Raw genomic sequence first — 11,618 nt, 5'->3', positions numbered from 1 at the left:
GGGAAGGAGGGAGGGAGGGAGGGAGGGAGGGAGGGAAGGAGGGAGGGAGGGGGGGAGGGAGGGAGGGAGGGAGGGAGGGAGGGAGGGAGGGAAGGAAGGAGGGAAGGAGGGAGCAAGCAAAGATGATGTGGTGGTCTGAACAAGAATGGGCCCCAAAGGGAGCAGAACTATTGGGAGGTGTGGCCTTGCTGGAGGAAGGGTGTCACTGAGGGATGGGCTTTGAGGTCTCTTTTGCTCAAGCTTCCCTCAGTCTGCCTGTCAGTCGACTTCCTGTTGCCTCTGAGTCAAGATACAAGGACTGTCAGCTCCAGTACCACATCTCCTGCACACTGCCATGCTCCCTGTCATACTGGACTGAACCTCTAAAACTGTAAGCGAGCCACTCCAATTAAATGTTTCTTTAAAGAGTTGCTATTTTCAGTGAGTTTGAGAACAGCCTGATCTACAAGGCAAGTTCCAAGACAGCCAAGACTGTTACATAGACAAACTCTGTCTCGAAAAAAAAGAGTTGCTGTGGCCATGCGTCTCTTCATAGCAACAAAACCCTAAGATCGATGTTCATGAATCCTAGCTGAGATTAAAGAATTCAAAAGAAACACAAAAATACTCAGTTCATTCCTAAGAGTATAGAAGCAACTTAATAAAATTTGCTAGTGGAGAAAAGAGACAACGGGAAGGGATTACGTGAAGAGGGCTGTGCTCTAAAGATGGCAAAGGTCCAGTAAGGCTTTTTCTGAGACCTGGATATGGGTTTCACCAGTCACTTCCCAAAGCTACAGGCTCTGTGTTTCTGCCTGAGGACAGAAAAATAGAGGTGCTACTTCTAACTCTTCCAAGACATTTCATCTTAGTATATACAAGAAAGGCAAATAATTGCCTGAAAGATCTTCACAATGGCATATACCACACCACAGAGCTGGGGAGATGGCTCAGTGGATAAAGTGCTTGCCCAAGCACAAGTGTGAGGATTAGAATTCAGATTCCCCCAGGATCCACTTAAAAGCCGGGTAGGCATGGTATCTGTCTGTAACACAAGCCCTCACAAGGCAGAGACAGGATCCCTGATGAATCTAGCTACTTGACTAGCTGATAGGTAACCTCTGGATTCATTTGAGACCCTACCTCAATAAAATAGAGAATAATCAAGAAACTCAAAGTCAACATTGGGTCTCCACACACATGCACAAGTATGGACACATGCACATATACACATGAACACATACACACAACACACAAATAAATAAATACATACATCACCACTTCATATTTCTCTTTAGCCTATTTCCCAAAATTAGATTAGATGTTGATGTGAGATACTCTTCTGTATGTATTGCTTTTATTGGTTAATGAATAAAGTTGTTTCAGCCAATGGCTTAGCAGAGTAAAGTCACGCAGAAGTTCAAACAAAGATACAGAAAGAGTAGGCGGAGTCGAGGAGACACCATGTAGTGGTTAAAGGAGTAACATACCACATGGGTAAGCTACAGCCTCATGGCAATGCATAGATTAATAGAAATGGGTGAATTTAATAGTTAGAGTTAGCCAGTAAGAAGCCTAAGACATTGGACAAACAATTTTAACTGATAAAAAGCTTCAAAGTGGTTATTTCATAAGCTCTGGATCTAGTGAGTGGTGAAGGGGAAGCCCCAGCCAATCACCTTGTCTGTGGGGTGTGTCCTACCCCCGCCCCCGGGGGCCACACACAGTCTATAAAACATCCGTGTGCATTTGGTTTTGCTCTTTGTTTCCTGCACTTCGCTAGAACTCTGGCTTTGTAAGTTTCTCCCTTTTTCTCCTTTTATTAAAGCTGAGTATTTTATAATAAAGCTAGTTTGGTTAATTCCAATTGCCGATCGACCATGCCCCTTCAGATAATAAGCTTCAAAATGGTTATTTCATAAGCTCTGGATCTAGTGAGCGGGACCCAATGGGTGGAGAAAACCAGGTCCAGTGGTACTGGGCGAGACGGAGAAAGGCCTTCAAACTACAAGGTGTTTTAAGGGTTTATGAGATCCTGAAAAATCTCCAGCAAAGTATTTGTCACATCAACTAGTCATATGTGGGAGCAGGGAGGTAAGGGGTAGGGGAGAGATCTAAAGCATTGGCAGCAAGTAAAAATGCCTTCATGGGTTCTGGAGAGATGGCTCAAAGATTAACAGCAATTGGCTGTTCTTCCAGGGAACCCTGGTTTAAGTCCCAGCATCAACATGGCAACTTATAACAATTAATTAATTTTTTTAAAAAAAGAAAATGCAAAAAATCAAAAAAATGCAGCTGGGTGGTAGTGGTGGGCGCCTTTAATCCCAGCACCTGAGAGGCAGAGGCAGGCGGATCTCAGTGAGTTTAAGGCCAGCCTGGTCTACCAAGTGAGTTCAGGACAGCAGAACTGTTTCACAGAAGAAACCCTGTCTGGGGAGGGGGGAGCGCCCAGGGGGCAGGGGGACATAAAGGAGAAAATGCTTTCATGGAACAAGCATCGTTGTGGAACATTGTTTACACTGTGTGAAGATGCGTCGCTGTGATTGGTTTAATAAAAAGCTGACTGGCCAACAGCTAGGCAGGTAAGGTTAGCAGGACTTTCAGGCAAAGAAATGAACTTAGAGGGTGAAAATCTAGGTACATGGGAGATGCCAGCAAGACACTGAGAATACAGAATGGAAAAGAGGTATAAACTACGTAGATTAATAGAAACTGACTCATTTAAGTTATAAGAACTAGTTGGGAACAAGCCTAAGCTAAAGGCCAAGCTTTCATAATTAATAAATCTCAGTATCATTATTTGGGGGCTGGTGACCCAAAAGGAAAGTCTGACTACACATCATAACTTGCCAAGGTAGATGCTATCTCTAGACCACCGTGGTGGAAAACATACACGAGTGCCCTAAGAAAAAGAACCCATCTTTCAAGGGATCAAAGAACCCAAGGTTCTGTGACTTACTGGCCACTATTTTTAGTAAATTCCATTTGTCATGGGTCCTCAGATCCCAAACCTATAAAACAGGGCTATATATCTCTAACTACTCTGCTGGAAACAATCTAGTGGAACTACACAGACAACTAGCAGCTGTTTTTTAATAGTTTTAAAACCTGAGCAGAAGAGGTGGCTCAGAGATTAAGAAGACATACTTCTCTTGCAGTAGACCTGGGCTCAATTCCCAGCACCACACGGCAGCTCACAACCATCTGTAACTCAATTCCAGGAGACCTAACACAGTCTCCTGACCTCTGTGGACACCAGGTATGCACATGGTGTATATAATATATATTGAGGCAACAGTCATACATATGAAATAACTAAATCTTAAAAAAAGAAAAATGACCATAGATGAGGGGAAAAAAACCTGAGTTGAAACTAAAATATGACAAAGCAGCTTTAAGAAGATGGAAAACAAATATATACAAATATATATACGAATATGCTTCTATCTATCTAAACAAAAAGGCATAAAAAAATCTCTTCAGAGTCAAGTAGATCAAATCTAATTAAATTTAGCAAAAAAAAATTAAAAGTAGCCAAGAGCCGAGCATATAACCAGGCTCGTCTGGGTTATATTCAGTGAGTTCAAGGACATTCCAGGCAACTTAGTGAAACTTCCTCAGTGTACTGTCAACAGGGTATCAGATGAATGACAAGCAAATACCATTTTTAGGTAGTGGCATATTCTTCACGGTCAGTGGTTAAAGTGGTTCTAAGAAAAGCAATGAAAACACACTCACATCTTGGCTCAGCGCAGAAAAGGTTTTCTGAAGCTCCTTGGCAAATTCCAAATTATGCAGAACTTCTTCATACTTCTCCACTGCTTCCTACCAGACAGAATTAAAACAGCAAATCAGCGGTGATCTCAGCATCAGTAGTGCTCCTTAGATTGTTAAAGGGCTGGAGAGATGGGCTGGCGGTTAAGAGCATATGCTGCTCTCAGGGGCTCTGAGTTCCCAGGCACCACATCAGGCACGCCTGTACTAGAGGACCTGACATCCTCCTCTGGCCTCCACTACACCTGCATACACATTTGCGTACACAGACAGACACATACAAATAAACATAATCATTTTTAATTGATAAAAGAAACAAGACTTTATAATCTAGAAAAGTACTTAATAAAAAAAAGTATCTACAAGTTATATAATGTTTAAAAATCTATTTTAATGCTAGAACTTTTATTTGAGACAAGTTCTCACTGTATCTCAGGTTGACCTAAAACTCATATGTACTCTAGGCTAGACTCAACCTTGTGATTCCCCTGCCTCAATCCCTCAAGCATATCTTTAGATATACTACCATGCCTGACCTCAAATTTTATATTAGAAATCAGAGTCATGGGCCATCGAGATGGTTCAGTGGGTAAAGGTTCTTGCTGCCAAACCTGAAGACTTGAATTGGTCCTTAGGATCCACATGGTACACAGGGTAGGAGGACAGAACCAACTTCAGCAAGTTGCCATCTGACTCACCCACACTATACATACATACATGTAGCAAAATAAAATAGAAATCAGATCCCTAACTCTACCCTATCTATAATGTCCAAGTTAGAGATAGCTATGGGTTTTAAGAACAGTAAGCCATTAAGATTCCTCAGTCAACACCATTCATCACTCAATGTACTATAGGAATAATACCTATCACACAGGAGAACAGCAACTGTGAAACATCTAAAACATGGTGGGAAAATGTGTAAATAAAAACCTGTAATAGACGTTGTAAGTATTATAACAAGCACTATCCTATTGAAATTAAAGATGTATTTTTTTAAAGATTTTATACCATGGCAGGAGGTGACTGATGCACACACCTTTAATCCCAGCACTCAGGAGGCAGAGGCAGGTGGATCTCTATGAGTCTGAGGTCAGTCTGGTCTACAGAACTAGCTCCAGGAAAAACAAAGGCTACACAAAGAAACCTGATGTGGGATTCCCCTCTGTATGCTGTGAATACCATTAATGAATAAAGAAACTGCTTTGGACCTATAGCACGGCAAAAATCATGTAGGCAGGGAAAACTAAACTCAATGTTGGGAGAAAGAAGGAGTCAAAGAGAAGTCATGTAGCCCTGCCAGAGCCAGATGGAACTTTACCCGGTAAGCTGCAGCCACACAGATTAATAGAAATGGGTTAAATTAATATGTAAGAGTTAGCCAATAAGAAGCTAATGGGCCAAGCAGTGATTTAAACAATATAGTTTCTGTGTGATTATTTCGGGACTTAGCAGCCGGGAATGAACAAGTGGCCTCCTTCAACAGAAACCCTGTCAAAACACACACACACACACACACACACACACAAAACAAAACAAAAAATCTTTTATTTATTTATTTTTTAATTGCTTTATGTATATGGGCATTCTGCCTGCATATGTGTATGTCCATCCTGCATGTGCCTGGTGCCTGTGGAGGTCAGAAGAGAGTGTTGGATCTCCTGGAACAAGATGGTGCAAGCCATGACATAGGTGCTTGAAACAAACCCAGGTCCCCTGCAAGAGCAGCAAGAGCATAAGTGCTCATATACCCTAAGTCATTTTTCCAGCCCCTCTAGTATGAAATCTGTGTGTGTGTGTGTGTGTTTCTGTTGAAGGAGGCTGCTTGTTGGTTCCCAGCTGCTAAGTCCTGAAATAATCATACAGAAACTATAATAAATAATATATAAAAGATTTCATACTCAAACAAAACTGGTAATCAAAGAGGAGTTTGTCTTGGTAATTTAACTCTTTGTGGAGAAAGACAAAAGTCATTTTGAGACCAGCTGATGAGATGGCTGATGAGTGGGTAGCAGCACTGGCTGCTAAGCCTGACTACCGACTTTGATCCCCAGGAATTACAAGGTGAAAGAAAAGAACTAACTCCTACAAGTTCTCTTCTGACCTCCACACCATACAAATAAAACAAATAAATAAACGTAATTTTGCTTTTGTTTTGTTTGGTTTTTGTTGGTATAGCCTTGTTTGGAGCTCTTTGTGGTCTGAGAGGGTATTTGGTTTGTTTTTTATTTATTTATTTTTTTTTTAAGATAGATCTTACTATGTAGCTCTGGTAGTCTGCAAACTCACTATTTATACCAGGCTAGCCTCAAACTCACAGAGATCTATACATGCCTCTGCCTCTTATTCTAGGATTAATAGTGTATGCCACCATGCCCCTTTTTAATTTAAAATGGAAAAAAACAAAGTCCATTTGGAACAGAACAAGTTAGTAAACTTATTCAAGCAATTAGAGCAATATTGGAGTCTCAGTAATTAAGGTAGTGTAGTAGGATCAACAGATTGCTCGGTGGATGAATGTGTTTGCTGCCACAACTAACCTGAGTTCAATTCCTAGAACCCACACTGTAGGAGAAAAGAAAGGACCACTGTAGGTTGTTCTCTGACCTTCACATACATTCTATAGCAAAGGGACATCCACACATCCACAAAATAAATATATGTTGAACACAACGTATATTTACAGATAGTACATTATTCTTCTCCTAGGTATTACTCAAAAGAAAACATATATAGATAAATGTGCATGTCAATACACAGTGAAGGATTATTCCTGGGGCTGGAAAAATGGCTCAGCAGTTAAAAGTATTGGATGCTCTTCCAGAGGAGCCAGGTTCAATTTCCAGCACTCAAATGAAAGCTCACAACTGTCTGGATCTCCAATTCCTAGTATGTATATGATGTCCTCAAACAGACATACATATAGGAAAAACACCAATGCATATATAATAAAAATAAACAGACCATTTAGAAGGATTATACATAATAGTCCCAAATAAAAACCCAACTTCGGAGAGTGATAAACATTGCCACACACTGAAACACAGACAAACCTCAAAAATACTATGCTCATTAAAAGAAACCCAACAGAGTTCTGGGAATATGGTCCAGTTGGTAAAATACATCGCCTGGATCCTTGGGATCAATCCCTAGCACAGTCCCAACTAAAAAAAATTAAATAAATAAATAATTTTCCATAGCTATACTTAACAACAGAGTCTAGATTCAAAGTCTTTGCTTTGGGGATTCAGAAATATAGAGCACTGGCTGTTCTTCTAGAAAACCCCAGTTCAATTCTGACTCCCACATGGTAGCTCTTAACCCAGTCCCAGGAGATCTAACGCCCTCTTCTGGCCTCCAAGGACACCAGGAACACAGTGTTACACAGACATACATGCAGGCAAAATGCTCACATACATTAAAGTTTTTAAAGATTTTGTTGTTGTTGTTGTTGTTGTTGTTGTTGTTTTGAGACAAGATCTCTCTATTATGTAGCCCTGGCTGTCCTGAAACTCACTATGTAGACCAGGCTGGCCTCCTTGAACTCACACAGATCAACTTGCCTTGGCCTCCCAAGTGCCTGGCTATAAAATAATGTTTTTAAGTCTTTACATGAAATGACCAGAAAAGAAAAATTTATAAAGATAAAAACAAGCAGAGGATAAAAGGGGACATCAGAAGTTCATAGAATTTTCCAAAATTGGACTGTGGTAAGAATTGCCTGGCTGCACAAATATGCTATAAATTAATTTATATTAATTTATTATTATAGCAATTATATTATTATAATTACATTATTATATTAATTTATTATTATTGTATAATTAAATTTCCTTAGTGACATATACATTATAGTTCAGTACAGCTGCTAGGAGAAAAGTTTGACAAACTGGGTAAGCAGAGTACTAACTTAGCAAGAGCAAGGCCCTACACTCAATTCCCATGATAATAACAACAAAATTCTGGTAATAGTTAAGTCTCTATAAATATGTAGAAAGAGGAGGAACTGCTAAATACCCACTACTATAAATGAATATGATGATTCTAAAACCAGACATTTTTATCTACAAAATTAACTACAGATGAACTCTATAGACCACTGGTTCTCAACCTGTGGGTCAAGACCCCATTAGGGTAGTACCTCAGATATTTACATTATGATTCACAACAATAGCAAAATTACTGTCATGAAGTAGTAGCAAAGTAAGTTTATGGTTGACGGTCACCACAACACAAGAAACTGTATTAAAGAGTCACACAGCGTTAGGAAGGTTGAGAGCCATTGCTATAGACCAACGATTGATGTGTTCCCTGAAAAAAAGTCTTTCACCTATCAAAATATGTAAAAGTGATGAAAGCTGAACTGCTTACTGTCAAAAACAAAAGCAACTGAAGTGTCCATCTATCCATACACAGTAAACAAAAATAAGATAAAGCTACTTACATTAATAAAAATTGAGTGAATAGTTCTAAATAAAGACAAACTGTAAAATATATAGCAATTGATCATAAGGTACAAAAAACAGTTCTAATAAATTTAATAGGAATAAACAGGTCTGTTGAAAACAAAAGCAGGGGCTGGGCTGGAGAGCTCGCTAGGTAGTTAGGAGCACTTGTTGCTCTTGCAGAGGACTCCAGCTCCGATTCCCAGCACCTATATGGCAGTTCACAACCATCTAGAACTCCAGTTCCAAAGGATTCAGTATCCTCTTCTGTTTTTCTGTTGGCACAGTGGCTGCACCCAAATCTACTGCTGTTTCAGCCAGTAACTGCAGCTATGAACTTACTGGCCTGCTTTTCATGCAATGGCCTGGTGGAACTTTCACCTCCGGCTGCTGCCACCAAACTTTGTAAAATTGTAGTTTTTAAAAAGTGCCAGCAAAGACCCATCAGTGATGTTTGTATGTATTACTTGAGTCAAGATGAGCACCTATGCTTGTTTTATATCCACTAGAACTTAAGAGTAACATTTTGTCAGAACCATATATTTCATAATAGAAAAGACAAAGAAGCTCTCCAGCTATATAGGCAGAAAATGTAATGACAGCACATAATCCTCAGAGGGGTAGAAAACTAGAAGGGATCCCATTCCACATTCTCTCTCAAGAGGCAGCAATAATTAGTCGGGTAGTATCTAAATTTACTAATGTGTACCATTCTTCCTTCACCCAGTAATGAAGGGTCCTACCTGGTTCCTAGACCAAATTCAATTCTACCTGCATAGGAAACCTTACTCTGTGATTCCTCTTTAATGTGACTGCATACATGTGTGTTCTCATGTAAGTACATATGGAAGCCAAAGAGAAACCTCAGATACAATTCTTCAAGCACTGTCCATACTCATTTTTTTTACTATTATTTTGTCTTGCTTCAAGACAGGGTCTCCCTGTGTAGCCTGGTTTTCTGGAACTCTCTTACTGCCTCTGCCTCCGAAGAGCTGGGATTAAAGGTGTGCACCACCAAGACTATCCTACTGGTGCTTTTTAGGATTTTAATTTTGTTTGTTTTCTTTTCGAGACAGGGTTTCTCTGTAGCTTTAGAAGTTAGTAAACAGAGCATGAAAACAAAAACAAGGATATAATGCTCACTAAAGCCAGGCGCCTTCACCAGCTGGAGGGTACACCATGTTCAAAGGTGACACAAGGCAAAGCCATGCCTCAATAGAATCTAATTTCTATACCACAGAACTTCTGAGTCAGAGATGACAACACAGCAAGGTTTAAATAAAAGGTTAACAAGTCCATGAGCCAGATCAAATAACCACGCTAGAGGGGACAGTCCAGTAGTTAAAAAGCACTTGCTGCTCTTTCTAGGGTATGTGAATTTGGTTCCTATCACCCACACCAGGCAGCTCAGAACTGCCTGTAACTACGCTTCAGGGGATCCAACGCCCTCTTCTAGACTCCATATGCATCTGCACTAACAAGCACATACCCACACACAGACACACAAGCATACACATACATTTTAAAAAATAAATCTTAAGCTAGGTAGTGGTAGCACACAACTTTAATCCCGACACTTGGGAAGCAGAGGCAGGCAGAACTCTGTGAGTTCAAGGCCAGCCTGGTCTACAGAATGAGTTTGAGGACAGCGAGGGCTGTTACACAGAAAAATCCTGTCTCAGAAAATATAAATGAATGAATGAATGAATCTTAAATAACTTCAGGCACATTTTGTCCATCTTAAAAGGCAGGAAATGTGATCAGGCAAAAACAGCAAATAGCAATTAAGAATTTTTTTTAGTCCATATTGCAAACACTCTCTCTCACAAATTAGATAAAATCTGGAATTATCAGGTATACCATGAACAGGCCAAATATGTAAAAGAAAACACTGTAGCTAAGCATGGCACCTTGCATACCTGCAATTACAGGATTTCATAGGGTGATGCAGGAGTACCACTATGAGTTCATAAGAAAAAAAAATGTATTGTCAATATTTATAGTGAAGTTAATTTTTAAAAGGCTAGAGACATAGCTCAAGTATGAAAGAAACTGAAAGAGAGCAACTCAGAATCATGAGACAAAGCTACAAGAAACAGACAAGAATAGAAAGATGTGGGGCTGGAGAGATGGCTCAGAGGTTAAGAGCATTGCCTGCTCTTCCAAAGGTCCTGAGTTCAATTCCCAGCAACCACATGGTGGCTCACAACCATCTATAATGGGGTCTGGTGCCCTCTTCTGGCCTACAGGCATACACACAGACAGAATATTGTATACATAATAAATAAAAAAAAAAGAATAGAAAGATGCCAAGTTTATATTAAATCAGGAAGAGCTAAAAACTTGAGTATACTCAGTCTTCCTAGCATAAATTAAATTCCAATGTATATGGTAACTCATCTAATTTGTTCTATTTTACCCATATCCAAACAGTATCATCTAATAGTATACACAAGCAGACCTCTGTAGATTCAAGGCCAGCCTGGTCTACACAGTGAGTTCCAGGGCAGCCAGAGCTACGCAGCAAAACCTTGTCTCAAAAAAAAAAAAAAAAAATTAAAAAAACAGCAAACAAAAAAAGAAAAGAAAGCAGACAGTACATCTAACAAAGGATTTCAAGCTACTTACCAGCTGGTCTGTGTTAAGCTGCTCTCCATTTTTCAGGCGGTCTTTATAATCTTCCAGTTTGAGCTACAAAACAGAAATATGTGTTTTATGGTATAGTCTGATAGAAAAAACTGAAGCAAACAAGATTCTTGAAATAAGATAGCATGCCAGACTATAATTTCATTTAGGCAGACAGCAACTGTATGAGTTCCTAAGTCAGGTAAAAAAAAAAAACAAAAAACAAAAAACAGAGCAGTACCGGTCTGCTCTTTGCCCCATGTAATCAGTCCAGCAGATTCCAGGTAAACTTACCACAACTTGGTAGCTATTTCAGGTCCTCGACCAATGCAAAGAAAAAAAAAAAAAGAACTTCCACCCAACCAGAATTTAAGAATAAGCTGAACATTGTAGGTATAGTTATACACCACTGTAGTTGGAATGCACTGGTGCTGGTATTTCAGCTACCTCAAAGATCTCCTATTCTGGGAACAGGAAATGCCTCTCAGAAGGCAAACCTGCCCAGCAGTTAAAGTAAAGGGACAGGGCACTGTGCAGATGCTCCATTCCCCACTCATTTAGTAAAGGGACAGGGCATGTGGCAGATGCTCCACTCCCCACTCATTTAGTAAAGGGACAGGGCATGTGGCAGGTGCTCCACTCCCCACTCATTTAGTAAAGGGACAGGGCATGTGGCAGATGCTCCACTCCCCACTCATTTAGTAAAGGGACAGGGCATGTGGCAGGTGCTCCACTCCCCACTCATTTAGTAAAGGGACAGGGCACTGTGGCAGGTGCTCCACTCCCCACTCATTT

General features: G+C 40.1%; 1 protein-coding gene across 2 annotated transcripts in view; it reads right to left on the bottom strand.

The window, feature by feature from the left end:
• Positions 1–11,618, bottom strand: part of Caprin2 (caprin family member 2) — a 50,651-nt gene that overhangs the window by 34,464 nt on the left and 4,569 nt on the right. For both annotated transcript variants that reach the window (XM_038318558.1, XM_038318559.1), the window contains exons 3-4: positions 10,827–10,889; positions 3,718–3,804 (exon numbers count right to left, since the gene is read on the bottom strand). In XM_038318558.1, coding sequence (XP_038174486.1) covers positions 3,718–3,804; positions 10,827–10,889 — 150 coding nt within the window. The remainder of the gene's footprint in view (positions 1–3,717; positions 3,805–10,826; positions 10,890–11,618) is intronic.

This window comes from Arvicola amphibius, chromosome 2, assembly GCF_903992535.2.
Source record: "Arvicola amphibius chromosome 2, mArvAmp1.2, whole genome shotgun sequence".
Lineage (NCBI taxonomy): Eukaryota > Metazoa > Chordata > Mammalia > Rodentia > Cricetidae > Arvicola > Arvicola amphibius.
This window is presented reverse-complemented; position numbering and strand designations above follow the sequence as displayed.